The 18797-nt window shown below is 43.1% G+C and overlaps 1 protein-coding gene and 2 gene segments (V, D, J or C); all 3 read right to left on the bottom strand.

Moving 5' to 3' along the window:
* LOC116459127 (probable non-functional immunoglobulin lambda variable 11-55) overlaps window positions 1-18797 on the bottom strand; it is a 346106-nt gene that overhangs the window by 90776 nt on the left and 236533 nt on the right.
* The window catches only part of LOC116459129 (immunoglobulin lambda-1 light chain-like), a 325567-nt gene that overhangs the window by 93804 nt on the left and 212966 nt on the right, over window positions 1-18797 (bottom strand). The gene's annotated exons all lie outside the window — the stretch shown is intronic.
* Window positions 13810-14862, bottom strand: LOC116459131 (immunoglobulin kappa variable 2-28-like). The segment is given in 2 exon segments: window positions 13810-14375; window positions 14785-14862. Coding segments are annotated over 2 exon segments (600 nt in total).

The raw sequence follows: 18797 nt of genomic DNA, 5'->3' as shown, positions 1-18797 counted from the left end.
GGCAGCCAGCTCCCTGCACTCATTGGCTGATTAGAAGACTCAAAGTACATTACTCCACGTTTCAATCAAACATAGGCCTTTTAATGATCCTTTAACCTGAGAAATTTTTAATATAATGTTTAAGGATTAGGGATCCCCCATAAAAATGATCTATCTATGTTAATATTTCATTAGCTCAATAAAAGAGTTGTCAATATATTAATACTATAGTATTTCTCAGTGCTTTTTTGAGCAGAGTATCATTTTCGTTTCTGTTTTCCCCATTTCCATGAGGTATGGGCCCAAATACAAGCCACAAGCATTGATAGGCGAAGCCTCTGCTTTTCCTGTTCAATATGTCCCACACCTGACATGCTTACCTTATGTAAGCATCCTAAAGGGAATCACGAAAAGCATCGACTGAAGCAATAGGCAGAGAAATGTCACCTATGTTATGATTTTACCCAAGAGCCACGCAAGGTATTTTCTTATGGAGCAAATAGATGATGCTCACACGCAGGTGACCCTGCACAGGTGTGACTGAGTCATTCTGGATCAGATGTGAGCTGAGCACGTTTCCTTCTCACTGACCAAGGTGGCTTCTGCCCTGCTCACCCCTGGGAGAAGCTCCCTCTTTGCTCCTCGTTCTTCATGCCGGGAAGATGCTCTTTTTCTGGGAAAGCAGAGCTGAGGCTATCATGGGAGAATGAGGGGAACTTGTCTGTGGGCTTTGAACTTCCTGGACTCACAGGTCCTAATTCTTCTCTGGATGCAAAATTATCAGGCAGCAGAATAACAGAGCAAGGGCCCCTTACCAGCCCCGGGTTGTGCTGAAAAGGGTTTCCTAGTGCAGATCTCCCAGGCGGTCTCCAGAAGCATGAGACTGGCTGAGTCAGTCCTCACTGAGGCCCAAGCAGCAGGGAAATGTGTGAACCTTCCCTCTTCTGTCTTGGTTCATCCAAAGATTGAGTTTTCTTTTAAATCCCAAAATCCTGTCACTTGAAGTTCTGAGCCTTACACTGACGTGTTCACTTCTTCAAGTGGTGGAAAGTCTCCAGATGGATGAGTTCCTGCATCCGTCTGCACTTTCAAAAGTCTCTAATTTAGAGGTCAGGCATGTTTGTAGAGCAGAAGCTCTAATAAAGTAGGTGTAGAAGAGTGGGTTAGATAAGCAAGGGAGAAGGCGAGAGAGAACATGAAAACTTCCCAATCCCCTTCACCTCTAACCCCTGTGGTCCATATCTCCCAGGAACATACAGATGAGAGGGGCATGGACAGCAGAGACTGAGGGCTGGAAATTCCATGTTTAGAGCCACAGGTTTCTTCAGCTTCCTGTTCTACCAGCAGATCTAATCCCCTTATGCTCATCAGAGATAAGGTGTCCTCAGCCACCTTCTGTCCCTCTATGTGACTCAGTGTCCAATAGCTATGAATGACCTTTTTCTTAAGAACCAAATTCAGATGTAGACTCAGCAGTGGACACGGTCCTCCCAAGCACAGGGATCAGAGTCAGCAGCACAGAATCTGCCCCGTGGGCACAGTGTGCACGGCTCCACTGCACACCCAGCATAGCCGTACTGCGTGGAAACAGTCCTGCTGCCAACAGTGAACACTGTCATCTTGGGGGGTACTTTTCACAAAATTATTCAAAAGCCTTGACAAAGGATCTGGCTTAGAAATGCTGGCTGGAGACAGCTGACGCTCAAATATGAGCATGAGAAGTTTGAGTATTCTTCCTGGCAACAAATTAACAGATTCAATAGACATTCCCGGAAGACTGGAAATGTGTGACCTTGGACCAGACAGAAGATCATTGCTAATTAGAGAAAGAGTGAGAGAGAGAGAAAGTTGAATTGTAGCGTACAGAACAGAGAAAATGGTGCTCAGTACATAATTCTCCCATTTTAACAGTTGTATAATTGCAAAATTAAACTAGTATTACTTCACTTCCTGAGCATGCAATATTTTTATTATGGTAAAATAAACATAACAAAATGTTTCATCCTTTTAGTCATTTTTAAGTGTGTAATTAAGCAGCAATAAGTACAGTAAAAATGTGCAAACATCACCACTATCCAACCCCAGAGCTTTTTCATCAGCCCACGCAGAACCTCTGTATCTATTAGACAGCTATTTACAAACTTTGGACATTGTGGACAAAATGACGAGTGTGTGATAAAAAGAAAATCCCAAGGATGAACCAAAGACGGTGTTTGCACTTCACCCCCAGCTTCTGCGGAATCTCGGTGCAGTAGGGGGTGTGCCTCATCCTGGAACCCAGATGAGACGCAGCCCCTGGGGCCTTTTCTGGGCTGTTTCTTCCCAAGGATCAGAGGAATTTCAACAAGACTGTGCCCTCTGAGACAGCTCTCTCCTCTCCCGCAGTACGTGTGATTACTTCTGGGGTTTTCGTTTTCAGTTTACTGGACTGATCTCTACAATAGTTGAATGATCCTGGAAGATGAATTTGGATTTGCACAGATCCAGACAGGCAGTGGTGGCATTAGCAATATCTGTGCCAGATGGGGATCTCCTGGAACAGAATGCTCTGGCTGCAGGTGCACAGTTACACCATTGAAGCAGATACTGAGGTCTTGTCTATTCCCCTCAGAGAATAGGATCAGAATCTGTGTGCATTCACGTGGAATGGGCAACAGTATACATTCACACTTTTTCTGCCCAGCATCATTAGCTCTCTTTTCTCTATCATGATATATCATGAGGGTTCAGACCATCTGGATATCATAGTTGAGTCACATGTACATGATGGGCATGGCCTATTGGAAGCTTTTGTGAGATCCATGCACTTTTGAGAGTGGGAAATAAACTGTTCCCTCTTCCGTATTAGCTGAAATTGGGAGTTTAGTTGTCTGGAGTAGCTGAGACTCTCCTACAAATTAAAGAACATGTTATTATACCCTTCAATTCCCCCCAGGAAGAAAGAGACACAAGGTCTATAAAGGTCTAGGAGTAGCATATTTTACACTTGGGGATGTGGCTCCAACCCATATATCAGGAGCCATAAATATCACCTATTGTTTTCCAGGCCCAGAGCATTGAGGCTCTGCACTAGGTGCAGGCAGGGTTGTAAGTGTCCTGCTGTTGGGGCCAGAGAATCCAGCTGACTCTACTGTGGGAACTGAAACCTCCTGCACATGGCAAACCCCACTGGAGAATCCCATTGTAGACTCCTGGGGTTTTGGAAGAAGGCCATGGCATGTGCAGTAGAGTATTACTCCCCTTTCTAAAAACAGCTTCTTTTGTCTTACTGGGCCCTGAGAGAGACAGGATAACACTGGACATCAAGCGACCATGTTTCATGAACTGCCAGATTCCCCCAGTTGTGAGCTCCGGCAGGCCAGCAGTGGTCTCTGGTGAGATGGATGTGACACATCTAGGTTAGAGCAGGGTCAGGGCTCCAGGACTCAGTCACCTGCATAAACAGCTGGTCCACATCTGTGTTCTCATTTTTCTTCCACCAGTACCTCTCCCTGGCTTCACACATACGTCCTACGGGTGGAGATGGGGCTTGCTGAATCAAGTTACTCCAAAGCACCTGTCACCTCAAGGGGTAAGACGAGACCAGCATTGTACAATCACAACATGATGTGAGTATCATGTGAATCCTACTGTCTAGTCACCATATTAGACATAAAAAATAAAAAGGTAAACTAGTTTCAATAATATATTTTATTTAACCCAAAGTGTGAAAAATAATATTTACACATGCACACAATCTAAAACTATTTATGAGATATTTTATAGACATTTTCATAGCTACTGTTACTATTATTATGTTGGGGAGATTCTTTATGTTGAGATTGTGTGGTTGATGGAGGTTTGAAGGAGTCTGATTGACAAAGGTGAGCTGTGCTGGCTTCGTGAGTGTCAACTTTGATAAGCTGAAGGAGGGGTGAAAGAGTGATTGTGCAGGATGTGCAGGGTGGAGGTGGGCAGCGTCCATGCTACAGCTGCCCCTGTGGGAGCATCTCTGGTCCCTGCATGGGGTGAGGCTGCTCCCCTTCCAGTGGATTCCTTTCAGGAGGATCTGACTTCACCTCTCCTTCAGGACTCCAAGAACCAGGTATGTCGGGCTCCATTCTCATTTTATAAGGATACTAGGAACACTCAGATATAAATGGGCATTTGGATGCTCACAATGGAAATTTGGGAAATTTTCTCACTGGTGTTTCCACCTCAGCTCTATGGTAGTTTATTTTGGTGACAGCTGGCCTCTTAGCTTGGGTTCCCTGGAAGTAGACTCTGAGATAAAGATGTGCATGCACAGGGGATCTGGAAGGAGTGAGGGAGGCATCACCCACCAGAAGGAGACCCCGACCCACAATAGGGTTGCAACTGAGGCTTCAGGCATCCACACTGGGATGTCTGAAGCTGGAAGGCCTTTTAGTGTCATCCTCTATTAAGGTAGGGCCTTGGGTTCTTGGCTTAGGCAGTCATCAAACCAAAACTCTTAAAACTGGGCCTAAATATGAGGAAGGAAGTTTTCTGTAACTAATAGCACTTCCCAGTGAGGGCACAGCTCTGAGCTCCTAGAAGCTCCCAGCAGTTGACGGTCGGTGAGCTCAGAAAAGGGTATTGAGGCAGACACCATAGCGTCCCCTCCTTGGCTTTTCCTTTTCAAAATCCCAGGCTGCCATGGAAGCCTGGAACCTCAGGTGTTGAGCTGAGGTGGGTATTTTTGGGGACTGATGTAGGATATTTTCAAGAAGGAGTGACCCAATCACCATTGTATGGAAATCTAAGGCCAAGTGATGGTTCTCTACATCTCTTTCATCTTCCATGCAGTTCTTATTTCCCCAAGTCACTCATGAGGCCCAAAAACACCATAAATTCTGATTATAGCAGCCCTAAATCCACTCCTGCTCCCCCCTCTGCAGAGCCAACCTGGACGGATGGACAAAAGGATGGCCTGGAGGTCTCAGATCCAGTAGAACTTGGCCAGACCTGCTCATGGCTTGGTCCACAGTCTTCCTGGTGCTGGAGGAAGAACATGACACAGATGAAACAGGAGTTTGTGTCTCACTTCCCCGTCTGCCTGTGTCACTGTGGGATTGTCCTCATCCCCAGACAAACAGTAATAGCCTCGTCTTCGGTCAGGACCCTGCTGATGGTCAGGGTGGCCGTGTTCCCTGAGGTGGACCCAGAGAATTGCTCAGGGATTCCAGGGGGCCGCTCACTATCTTTATATATCACCAGCACAGGGGCCTGGCCTGGCTTCTGCTGGTACCAGTCAGCATAATTTTCCCCCAGTACATCTCCAGAGCAGGTGATCCTGGCTGTCTGTCCTGGGGACACTGACACCAAGGGTGGCTGTATCAGCTCATAGGAGGCAACAGAGCCTGCAAGAGAGGACAAGAGAGGGGGCTTGAAGATAACAAACCCATTCCAGTGGTGTCACCCTAAGACTATGCCTGGGCTGAGCTCAGGGTTCAGGGCAGGACCAGCTCAGGGGCTTAGGAGGGCTGAGCCTGGGGCAGGGCCTGGGGGCAGCACCTGTGTAGAGGTTGAGGAGTGGGAGCAGGAGTGTGGTCCAGGCCATGGTGAGACACCCAGAGCTCTGCCTCTTGAGCCCGCAGCACAGCTGGGCTTCCCAGGCCTCTCTTATTTCCTCTCAGGCCCACCGGGGCAGTGCCTCCTTGGTGTTTATGCAAATTTACTTCTCTGGGACTCCTCATGGCGGGATATCCCTCAAACCAGCTCTGGGGGCAGCACAAGACACTTAAAATGAAGGGGTGAGTCCCCAGCTTCCTTCATCTGCTTCTTTAGTCAGAAAATCAGCCTTGGCCTCCAAGGCCTGTGATCACAGTCGCCGTCCTGGGGATTGACAACATTGTCCCTGTCTCAAACCTCTGTGTCATGTGGTCTGTCCTGGGCTGCCTTGAGCAGTACTGTGGACCTTCCAGGAGTCTGGCCTGGAGCTGAGCTGGGCGAGAGATCATTGATGACGCCTGACTCAGCAGCAAGTGCACCAAAGATACACCATCTTTCTCCTCTTTCATCTCTGCTCTGGATACCCCCAAGTCACTCCCATCCTGGTAATTTTATGTACGTGATGTACTGTGTCTTTGGGACACTTATTAATCATTGCAGTTGGAAGAGTTTTGTCATTTGAGCAACTACACACATTTTGGATGCACCACAATCTCTAGTCTCATTTGACATGTGGTGCTGCTCTTTCCGTGCTATCCCCCAACCCCACAGTAGACCAGCAATTGTCATCCTCGGCTCTTCCTTTATTTATTCACTTTTTCTCATCAACGTTTTATGTAAACTTGTGAAAAGAACCAGATAATCACACTGGACTGAAAATCTAACTTTAGGCCACATGGTCTCTTTGAGGGTCCCCAGGTCATGGTCTCCGCACAAGACATGAACTCCAGAGGGCATGTGGTCAGTAGTCCCTCCAGCCATGCAGATCCTGCCACTGATCAAAGGACAGCCCCGTGGTGAGAGCTGTGGCCTGAGGCAGGTGAGAATCCCCTTCCCTCTGGAAAGCATCTCCTCAAGGAGGCTGGGGATGCCCATGCAGGGACCAGAGCCCCGAATGCCCCACCACACCCAGTCGAGACTCCGCTGAGCACAGGAGCTGCCCCCTGAGTCAGAGTCCACCTGGAGCTGGACAGGTAAAAAGGGAGCACAGCCTTCATCCTGCTGTCCTGTTCTGTGGGCTTTCTGTCGCAGGCACCTGAATGAGTTTTGAGAGACATCACCAGGTCGTGTCCCAGCAGAACTACAGTAAAACCACTTTGCCTTGTCCAAACTCTGTGAGGTATGTTACACTCCTGCTTGCCTTCCTACACCTGCCTTGCTTGGGACCTTCTGGTGCTGGGAGGAGATGTCCAGTTCTGCAGAAACTGTCAGGACAATCTGCTCAAGATTGGCAATTAGTTTTCGACCTGTGGCCATTTCCAGTGGGCAGCATGGAGCCCTGGATGGGCAGGCGCAGATGAATGGACATTAGGGCTTGGCTGCTGCCACTGAAGGGAAGAGGCCCTGGGGACAGAGAGCAGGGCAACCTCCTACTGTTTTCTCCAGGTCAGGCCATGAACGCAAGTGGGGTCAAGTGGGCTCTTAGGCTGCAAAGGCCACAGCAGCACAGAGCTGGGCTCAGGGTAACTAGGAACTATGGTTGGAGGAAAGAAGCTTAGTGTCCCAGGGAGACGTTGTCAGGGAGGTAGCTGCAATGAGCTCCAAGCACTGAAGAAAGGAGTTTCCTTCATCACTTTCAGCCTGGCTAGGAGCCCATGAAAGCAATTCTTATTCACATTAGAGCCTTGCTCACCCTGGGGATGGTCAGAGAGCATGGATGAGTGCTGGACATTCAGGGAATACTGACAGCTGATGATTCATATAATTAGAAAGTCACGCAGATTTGGTTCCTCTGAACCCAGCTTGGGCACATGCTTGGGGTAATGGGGTGGGTGAGGGAGACCTTTCAAAGGCACACTTCTTCAGCTTTGCACATAGGAGATGTCACATCCCAGGAAAGGTGACAACAGACCTGGTGTCAGGTCACAAGTCAGGAAGCTCAGGAGGCTTTGGGTCTTACTTCCTCATCACTTGGGATGTGTGGGAGAGTGATAATGATCAGCCTCACTGCTGGAATCCCAGGGAGTCTCAGAGAAACTGACTTGTCAGACTGGGAGCTTGAAAGTCAATCCTGGGTCTGTTCATTCAAAAGCAGAGAATGAAGTCTCCTGTGTCAACATAAAAAGGACGACAAGGATAGCATGAAAACCTGCCCCTCAGGATGCACAAGAGATCAAGTCTTTTGCAGAGGGCCAGGGGTCCTCCTGGGCTGTCAGTTAATGCCCCACCTGAGAGCTTGGTGGTGCAAGTCCAATCTTCACAGCCCCAGAGTTCAGAAGCTCAAGCCATGTGGCAGACGCTGTTGGGAATTTGAATTGTGTGACCCCTGAAATTCATATGGGACCTTGTATGAAAATAGGGTGTTTGCATTTGTGACTAGTTAACGTGTGGTTATACTGGAGTAGGGTTGGCCCCAATCAAACAGGACTGGTGATATTACAATAAGGGGAAGCTTGGAGACAGGCATGCAGGTGAGGAAAATGCCACATGAACATGGAGGCAGGGATTGGGGTGATTTACCTACCTGCCAGGGAACAGCAGCAAATAACTCCGAACCGCAAGAAGCCAGAGAGAGGCATGAAAGAGATCCTCCCTCAGCCATAGAACAAACCAACCCTGCCGACACCTTGATCTAACATCACCTCCAGCTTAGTGAGAGCTTAAATTTCTGTTCTGTGAGCATCCACGCTCTGCCACTTCTTTAGGATAGTCCTGAAAAAATAACATAAAACGATGCCCCTATTTTCAGGGAACCTCCTGCAGGGCTGGGCTCCTTGCAGATGCTTTTGTCTCTATCATCACAATCACCTGGGAATGGACCTTTCTGTCCTGTGTTTTCTTCTCCTAAACTCTCTGAATTTCCTCTCCAGGATCCTGTCCCAACCCTCCAGACAGGAAACAGTGTATCCTGTGACCTTAGACCCCTCCCTCCCACACCTGCTCCCTCTGGGGCCCCTGATGGGGTTGCTAATTAGACTCACAGGTCAGTCTCCTGGTCTGGGCTGTCAGCTGAGGGATGAGGCTCTAGTCATAGCAGGATGGCCTAGGACTCCAGGCCCAGAAAACCTTAAACACCCTATCAAATGAGCCCATCTGCATCTTCCCATCCCCTGACTCCACGTCCCTTCATGCATGCAGTTGCAATCTTTGATTCTGCAAACTCCTCCCTTTGCTCTCTGGCTGACCTCCCCTTGAAACAGTTCCTGAGACATTGTGAGAGTTGGCAGGAGAAAGCCCCAGGGATGCTCACCTCCACTCCTAGGCCTTCATTTTAAATCATTGAAGTCTCTCTTGTCCCAAACTCTCTGAAACCCACTGCACTGCCTTTTTTCCATCTCATGTCCAATTTTCATGAGCATTGTCAGGAATAATTGCTATCAACTCGTGAACTCCTGGGGCACATCGGGTTCTGTATTATACACTTATAAATGTGATTAAGTTGTTCCTGTAGACTTAATAGGGAAGAATTATTGTGAGTTCTTGTTTAACTTCTTTTTTTCTCAGAGGTTCTTAACCTCTCAGGAAGGACAGGTTTTTGAGAGAATAAATGACTCGCAGCCACACAGCAGCAGGTAGCATAAATGGGCTTCAAGGCTAAACCTGGCTGCCCTCCCACCCATGCCCTTGGAGACTGTATTATTCCTATGACCTCTTGCTGTAAGGCTGTGCCGATATCTGCCACACAGGAACTGTTAGATGGGGAAAGTACACAGAAACTAGGAGTCTTATGGCTTAGATGTTTCTCTGTCTCCAACTGCACCTGTATATATACATATGGCATTTGAGCTGGTCTCATATTTTTGCAATTGCAAATTGTGCTGCTATAAACATGCATGTGCAAGTATCGTTTTTGTATAATAACTTCTTTTCCTCTGGGTAGATACCAGGTAGGGGAATTGCTGGATCAGATATGTCTACTTTTAGTTCACTAAGGAATTACCACACTGTTTTCCATAGTGCTTATACTAGTTACATTCCCACCAACAGTGTAAAAGCATTCCCATTTCACCGCATTCACCTCAACATCTATTACTTTTTGCTTTTCTGATTATGGCCATTCTTGCAGGAGTGAGGTGGTATTGCATTGTAGTTTTGATATGCATTTCCCTGATAATTAGTGATGTTGAGTTTTTTCCATATGTTTGTTGACCATTTGTATGTCTTCTTTTGAGAATTGTCTATTCTTGTCCTTAGCCCACTTGTTGATGGGACTGTTTGTTTTTTCTCGCTGATTTGTTTGATTTCTTTGTAGATTCTGGATATTAGTCCTTTGTTGGTTGTATAGATCGTGAAGATTTTCTCCCCCTCTGTGGGTTGGCTGTTAACTCTGCTGATTATTTCTTTTGCTGTGCAGAAGCTTTTTAGTTTAAGTCCCATCTATTCATCTTTGTTTTTTGTTGCATTTGCTTTGGCGTTTCTGGTCATGAAGTCTTTACCCAAGCCGATGTCTAGAAGGGTTTTTCCAATGTTGTCTCCTTGAATCTTTATTATTTCAGGTCTTAGATTTAAGTCTTTAATCCATCTTGAATTGATTTTTGTATAAGGTGAGGGATGATCTAAACAGGTCCTAGGATTGGTAAATGAATTCAGCAAAGTTTCAGGGTACAAAATTAATGTACACAAATCAGTAGCTCTGCTATATACCAATAGCGACCAAGCTGAGAGTCAAATCAAGAACTCAACCCCTTTCATGATAGCTCCAAAAAAGAAAAATACTTAGGAAAATACCTAAGGATGTGAAAGATCTCTACAAGGAAAACTACAAGAAATTGCTGAAAGAAATAGATGACACAAACAAATGGAAACATGTCCCATGCTCATAGATAGGTAGAATCAATATTGTGAAAATGGCCATACTGCCAAAAGTAATCTATAAATTCAATGCAATTGCCATAGGACTACCACTATAGTTCTTCACAGAACTAGAAAATAAACTGTCCTAAAATTCAAATGGAATCAAAAAAGAAGCCCAAATAACCAAGGCAAGACTAAGCCAAAAGAACAAATCTGGAGGCATCACCTTACCCAACTTCAAACTATACTACAAGGCCATAGTCACCCAAAGAGCATGGTACCGCTATAAAAATAGACACATAAACCAATGGAACAGAATAGAGAACCCAGAAATAAAGTTAAATACATATAGCACACTAATCTTTGACAAAGCCAACAAAAACATGAAGTGGGGAAAGGACACTATTCAACAAATTGTGCTGGGATAATTGGCAAGACACAGGTAGAAGAATGTCCATAAGGTTTTACAAGACTTTACCACAGTGTAGACTGCATTCTCACCTGAGACTCACCTGAGAACACACGCACTTTAAAGCTCTTTCAGATTGTTGCAGAACTAATTCCCTTGCATCTTTATGACCTAGGGCTTCAACTGCTTATTGGATCCTGGCTGAAGGCTGCTCTCAGGTCCTAGAGGCTGCGGGCAATTCCCTGCCATGAGTTCTTCCCATAAGCAATGCACACATGGCTGTTTGCTGCTCGAGGAAAGCCGAGAGTGTCTCTCTTCAGTCTGCTAGGACAGAGGCTTACATAATATAATACAATCATTGGAAATACATCTCGTCACTCCTGCCATACTATATTGGTTAGAAGTGAGTCTTAGATTCTGCCTGCTCTCTGTGGGAGTAGATCATACAAGGCTGTGACTCATCAGGGAGAGGGTCATGCTAGGGTGTTCCAGCATCTTCAGCTTTCTCAAGTATCAGGGTACTGATACTGGGTGAGAAATCTGTCCCACATCCACTGACACTGAGTAGACCTGGGACGCCAGGGCACGCCTGGGAAGCATCTTTTATAAGAGATGTTTTAGGCTGACCCCTGTTCTGTTGGTGCAGTATAACATTAACAAAAGATCTTAATTTGTTCTATTATGTTTATCCCAACATGTCTTTGAGGTTCCTTGACTGCAGGTAGCATAAGCCAATTCTGTCCAAATGTATTCAAAATTTATATTTAATAATAGAAAAACAGATTATGAAATAGTCTGCAAAACAAGACTCAGAGCAATAGTGTCAAAACTCAACTGCTTCGGCCTAATGCTAGACTAGCTGAGACCATTTGCATGAGTGATAGAAGAGGTACTGGATGCCAGACACTGCTGTGAGCACTATTGGCCTGCTGCCTCTAGAAATGTGCACAGGGCCAAGGCTGCAACCATAGGTCTCAAAATATAGGTATAATATAGCATTTTTTTGTTTGTTAATTCAAATGCTTATTACTTCTACCATTACATAATACCACAATTGATAAAAATATTATTACAGCACTCTTTAAATGTGGTGTATTATTTAAAGCATACAGTTCTATGTATTTATTACTGGAATATAAAATCATATGTAGTATCAAGTATTGTAAACTCTGACATAGTTACCATAATTTTTTCAGATGTTTTCCTTCATTTTCAACATAGATGTGATCATGTCATGTGCATTTTATTGATTGTTCTCAGCATAAATTTCTTCTAATAATAATATAACAACAAAGTTGTCATTCTCCCATTTTAACTTAATTTAAAATTTAAAAGCAAAAGGAATAAGGCAGTGGTTCTTAGAAGAGAAACAAAAGCAATTCAACAAAAGCAGAAAAACAAATAATAAATTTTAAAAATCATGTTTATAATGACAACATAGTACTATAGACAAAATGAACCAAATTACCTAAAATTTCATGGGAGAAATGCACCATTTTAGGTCAATGCATGTTTTTCTCTCATTGAGTTATTTTATGAAACTTGCCAACTCTTGAGTGTGAGTGGAGATTCTGACTTGGCCCAAGCAGAGGGACTCTATGAGGAAGGAGAATCCACATAGGTTTGGCAGTTCTTGGAGCTGCTTTAACAGAGTAGGCAAGAGTTGAGTTCCTATCACCAGGCTGGATTTCATTTTGAGACATTTGCTGAGGTCTGGGTTAGGAAGAGTCACTGGAGGCTCGATGAGAAAGGTAGAGAGAAATCTCCCACATTCTCCTCAGTTTCCTTTATAATCCTTCACTGATTATACTTCATGCAGGTCTAAAATATAGGCCTTAGGCTCCTATCATGAATCTCCTACTGATCTTCCCGGCCATAGCTCAGCCCTGGTTAGCATCTTAACTATTTTGATATAAGGTATTTCCTGAATGATCATTCTCTCTCGTTTCATCCCCAGATATAGGACATAGGTGAAATCAATTTTTGGAAGCTCACCTATGTCTTGCTGGGTTGACTAGGAAGGTGTGACATGACCTAACCTTAGGTCCTAAGGTGACTTGACCTAACCTCACTTTTGCACAAGACTGTGTTTAGCCCTTGTCCTTAGATCGTAAGGTGACATGACCTAACCTCACTAACCTTAGGTCCTAAGGCGACATGACCTAACCTCACTTTTGCACAGGAACGTCTGTAACCCTTGAGTCACTAAATTCCTAGAGCCCCCTCAAGAAGTACTGCCTCCCTATGAGCTTGCAGTGACATCAGGGCACAGCCTTGAAGGGCAGGCAGGGGTCTATTCGACACTGTGATTCTTTCCAAGTAATACTTACAACTTTCCATCTGGGTTAGTAGCTCAACTCCAACTCCACCAGCATAGGGACCCCAGCAAACATGAGCAACAGAGCTGGGTTTTCACCAACAGTTGACCTCTGCCACATGTCCTTCATGCTTGCCTTCACTGCTGCTGCCCAAAATGTTAATATTCTTATTTTGTACTAGGCAAAAATTTGCCATGCATTATCTAATTTTTTTTTCAAAATTCTGTTGGGTATGGCATAAAACATGTATGCTGTCTAATTCTTCCAAACTTGAATATTTATTTTTAAAACCCTTGATTTGTAATGCAAAATCCTCACCTCTTATTTCAACCTGCTGTGCCTGAGACTCATCAAACACATTGGACACATGACTTTTGTTTTTAAGTGGATTTTAAAAAGTCAGCCTAGTAGCCCAAAACCAAGAATGTACACAGTTTTCCATGGGTAATTCCTGAAACCGTGCCCCTTTGCTGGAGAGAGACATAGGCTAAGAAAATGTAGAAGTGTGAAGGCGGGGGGAAGAAGAGAAACAGTTTTATGTTACTAAACAAACCCAGCTGTGTCTATAACCAGTAACTATTCAACCAAAATAATATCCACAAAACATATCAGTTTTAGGTTGACATGAACCAGCCTTAATTACAAAGTTGTTACACTGGATGGTTTTAGTTGAAAAACAGATATAGGAAAGGCTAGGAGGATTTAGATGGCCTTTCATTCAGCTTTCTCCATCATCATGTCCGCTTGTTCAGTGGGCACTTGGACTCCACCATTCTCCTGTAGGTTTGGCCTGAGGTGTAGCCCCCGGACACATGGGGGCAGTTTCCTGAAATTCATCTCCCTGAGTTCTCCATTGTCTTGCTCTCTATGGTGTCTACTCCCTTGACAAACAACACATGTGGGAAGCTGGGCCACGCAGCAGGGAGGTTTGTGTTCGGGGCTGTACCACTGTGGGGGAACTTTTGTACTTTGCATGCAGTAATAAACGCCAACATCCTCAGGCTCCACTCTGCTGATTTTCAGTGTGAAATCTGTGCCTGACCCACTGCCACTGAACCTGTCTGGGACCCCAGAGGCTCTGTTGGAAACCTTATAAATCAGGAGCTGTGGAGACTGGCCTGGCTTCTGCAGGTACCAATGCAAATAGGTGTTTCCATTACTATGCAGGAGGCTCTGACTAGACCTGCAGGAGATGGAGGCCGGCTCTCCAGGAATGACAGGCAAGGAGAGTGGAGTCTGGGTCACCACAACGTCCCCACTGGATCCTGAAGTAATGGGAGAGAAGTGCAAGTTTATAAGCAAACATTAAGAGGCATTTGCATTATTTGTTTTCTGTTACATTTTTCATGATCAATCATTATTTTTGTGAGTGCATTTTTGGTTTGTATCCCAAAAACATCCAACTTCTACAAAGAATCAAGATTTTTGAGGCAAAAGGGAGTCAGTTGAATCCTCTCACACCATCCACCTCTTTCTGTGTCAGAGTCTTCTTCAGATCGCAGGCCCTTGCTCCTTCTAGAATCTTTCTCACTGTCACAAATTTAAACATCACATGCCCCCTCCTGGAGGACAAGACACATCTAACGCGTGGACAGAACACGCATGAAAGGCAGCAGGGCCCCAAGAGCTCACCCTCCCACTCCATTCTCCTCCCCGTCTCCCTTCTGTCCTTACCAGGGACCCAGAGCATCAACAGCCCCAGGAGCTGATCAAGGAGCCTCATTATGAGAAGATGAACTGAGGAGTCCTGATTAGTCCAGGCAAGGCTAGAGCTCAGCTTTTATCTCAGACTCACAAGGGAAGGTCCTCCCTAGGGGACAGTATGCAAATCGCCTGGTGGGTGCATTGGGGTGGAAAGAGCCAAGGGGAGTGCGGAGGTGCTCTGTTATGAGCAAAGTGACATAAAATATCTTCTGCATTTGAAGGACAATAATAAACCATAATAAATAATAAATAATATAATAAATAAATAATAAATAATAAAGGACCATAATAAAGCTGATATCGCGTGAGTGGCAGAAGTGACATATTTAAATGTTTCCTTTCATTTTCTCTAATAGATTTTTATTTTTGCTCACTTTCTCAGACACATTTTACACTTCTCTTTAATAGGTTGAGTTTTATTAATATTTGATTATTCTTTTTAACATTAATTTAAGAGTCTGGTTTCTGTCTTTTTTTCTTTAATGGAGATAAAACACATAGAGAAAAACTCATCAAACTTAAAAGTGCAACTGACTAAAGTTTATATATATTCACTCTCCAGATGAAACCCTAGAAATTTCCAAATTCTCCTGATGCTTCCCTTACGCACCATCTTAGTTATTTCCCCTTCTATCCCAATCAAGGTAATTGGCATTCTAACATTCTGGTGTCTATCACAATAGACGGGGTTTTTCTGGGCTGGAAATTCACATGAATTGAAGGAAGAGTATTTTTTGGTTTGCTTTCATTTTTGTTTGTTGTCTAACTTCTTTCTTGCTGCTTTTTTTTTTTTTTTTTTTGTAGGGGGTAGCTTCAATCCTGCTTCTGGGCTTGAGTTGCTGACTGCTTTTATTTCCTGAAGTTGTGAAGAATTTCCTCTTGAATATCTTCTAAGAAATATATGCTATTTATTTTTAGTTTTCTTTTCTTTCTTTTTTTTTCTTTTCTTTTTGAGATAGAGTCTCACTCTTTTACCCAGGCCAGAGTGCAATGCCACCATCTCTGCTCACTGCAACCTCCGCCTCTCAAGTACAAGCAATTCTCCTGCCGCAGCCTCCTAAGTAGCTGGGATTACAGGCGCACACCACCATGCCCAGCTAATTTTTGTATGTTTAGTAGAGACTGGGTTTTACCATGTTGGTCAGGCTGGTCTCGAACTCCTGACCTAGTGATCAGCCCGCCTCAGCCTCCCAAAGTGCTGGGATTACAGGTGTGAGCCACCACGCCTGGTGGCTCTTTTATTGTTGAAGGATATTTTCACTGGAAATAGAATTCTTGGCTGCCATTTTTCCCCCTAGAATTTAATTATCTTCTATACTCCCTGGGTTATAATAAAACATTAGTCAATGGTTTTATTACTTTTTCCCTGAGTTTTTAGATTGAGTCAGTTTTTTTCTTGATGCATTAAGTTTTCCTCTTTGTCTTTCAACATTTTAACTATAATGTGTTTAGTTATGAATCTCATAGTGTTTATTCTAACAGGCATTATTGAATTTCTTTAATCTGCACATTAATGCATTTCATTACTTTTGAAAAGTTGTTGCAGTCATTTCTTCAAATATTTTTTCAGGTCCTTTTTCTCTTTTGTTTTATTCTCTCAATATTGATCACACTTCTCTTTTTCTTTGAATGTTTGTTTTTAATTTAAAACTGCACATTCTAGATCATGTGTTTCTGGATTCTATTTTATTGTCCTGGGCATTGTTAAATTTATTTTAATAACTTGCCTGGACCTACACTGAAGAATCTACCGCTCCCTCCCCCACCCCCCACCGTGATGTTTGATCACTGATATCTCTGTTAATTTTTCATTCTTAATTGTAATATTTAGCTTGGATTTATAAAAGCTGCCTATGTGTTTGCTTAGCAGTCACCGATGATTTGGGCAGAAGTTTTGCTCAAATATCTGAAACTCAAAACTACCTTCTGCCAATGCATCTGTGTGTGGCCTGAAAAGTGCAGGCAAGATGCAATCAGTTCTTACCTCCCTCTGCTTTTACTTACCACTGCACCTCCTTCAATCTTTGTTATTCATATTTGCAGCTTTTAAGTCACCAGGAATGTGTGCAGAGATTATCTCAGCAATTCTATAACTCTCTTACACCAGAAATGGACTAGTAACTTTCAGCTGGGGTCCCACTGGCCCCAACCAGGGCCCTCACCTTAAACTGACGAAGCTGTGGGCTTGCTCAGTCCATTTCCTGCAGGGTTCATCGCAGTTAGCTGGAAACACTAAAGGATCTTGTTCCACACTTGTCCACTGTCTTTGATGGCAAGCTGCTGGTTTCAGCAGCCATCCTCATGTTGGAAAAACTCCAGTTCTGCAATTCATGTTGAGTAAGCTGGAGTGAAAGGAAGCTGTTCGAGGCAAAAGGCCTCAGACATTTCCTGTCCTTACCCAAAGCACTACACTTTCTTATAAAGACATACATTTAAAAAATTTTTTTAAGCTTTGCCATTTTCCAGAGTGCTGAAATAGTATTGATAATTTTTAGCTTTATACTTATATTTGGGTTTGTTGTTTATTTTTGCTGAGGCTTTAATAGACTCTTTGTGACACCATAAACAGAGATGTCTTCTAAACTGAATTTCAATGAATATAATAGCCACACTGAAAGAGAATGGAGATATGTACAAAAATAAGTAATTTTGAAGTTGAGAATTTGAACTCTGTGCCCTCAGTTTAAAGAGAAACCAAGCTCTTAACAAATAGGAAACTCTAATTCCTAGACTTCACATTCTCAGATGAATACACAATCAATTTGTAAGATGCCTTATATACATTCTAGGATTGAGCATATAAATAAATATACTCTACATAAAGAGAGCCAAGTTTGTCTTTAACAGACATAAGAAACACAAATGGGGAAAGGTGGAAAATATGATGACTCTTGTGAAATTATTTAATTAGAATCCATTTTTTCTTATTTTTATTTATATATTTTAATTTTGAAATGCTTTTAAACTTAAAATTTAAATCATATAGTAAAGATTGTTTCCATATACTCTTCCTCTAGATTCTTCTAATGTCAGCATCAAGCCTAACTATGGTGTGGGTACCAATACCAGAAAATTAACTGGTACACTGTTATTAGTTAATATAATACTAACACTAATAAAATACTAATTACACTGTTATTAGTTAAGTAATTTGCAATCTCCTTCAGATTTCACTGATTTTTCCAGTGGTGCCCTTTTTACATTCCAGGATAAAATCCAAGATAGTATATTACAGTCAGTTATTGTGTTCTTACTATTTATCAAACTGTGACAACTTTTTAAAATTTTGTTTGTCTTTCATGATCTTGAAACTTTTGAAGTGTACTGGCCAGTTATTTTGGGGAATATCCCTTAATTTGGGTTTATTTGAAGTCTTCTATTGATTAGATTCACTTTTTTATTTTCAGCAAAAGTATTACGGATGGGATATGTCTTCAATGTATATCAGGAGTTATATAATGTCCACATGTCATGTGATGATAAATGAATACAGCCAATGAAATCTGTTTTGGAAAGAAGTCTTGGACAAAGCTAACTGAGACAGCTGCTTCTACTACTCTTTGTATTTGGTCATTTGCAGACTTTCTGAGAAATAATTTATTCCTTATGTTTTCTAGGCTTTAATCCTTTTAAAGCTTACTGCACAATGGAGAATATTAAAGAAATAAATTAATATTGGCTTTAATAAATGAATAAAGAAATGTTAGCTCTTAAATGACCAAGATATCTATCAAGGCCATTTACCACTAAAATGTTAACAGTCTGAAGAAAAAAAAGAGAAATGGATTTATTAAAACGTGGTAGTATCCACAAAAGAACAGCTGTTCCTGAGTCAACTATTTGGATAAACAAATAGAATTTTCTATCATTTGGAATATTGCAGGAACTAAATGGACAGCTGCAGCATGCACTGTGCTACTTCTACTGAGAAGATTCAGATACCCTTGGTGTTGTATTAGGATGTACACAGTTCAGACACTATG

This window comes from Hylobates moloch, unplaced genomic scaffold, assembly GCF_009828535.3.
Source record: "Hylobates moloch isolate HMO894 unplaced genomic scaffold, HMol_V3 SCAFFOLD_19, whole genome shotgun sequence".
Taxonomy (NCBI): Eukaryota; Metazoa; Chordata; class Mammalia; order Primates; family Hylobatidae; genus Hylobates; species Hylobates moloch.
The sequence above is the reverse complement of the archived record's forward strand: the minus strand, read 5'-3'. Positions and strand labels throughout refer to the sequence as shown.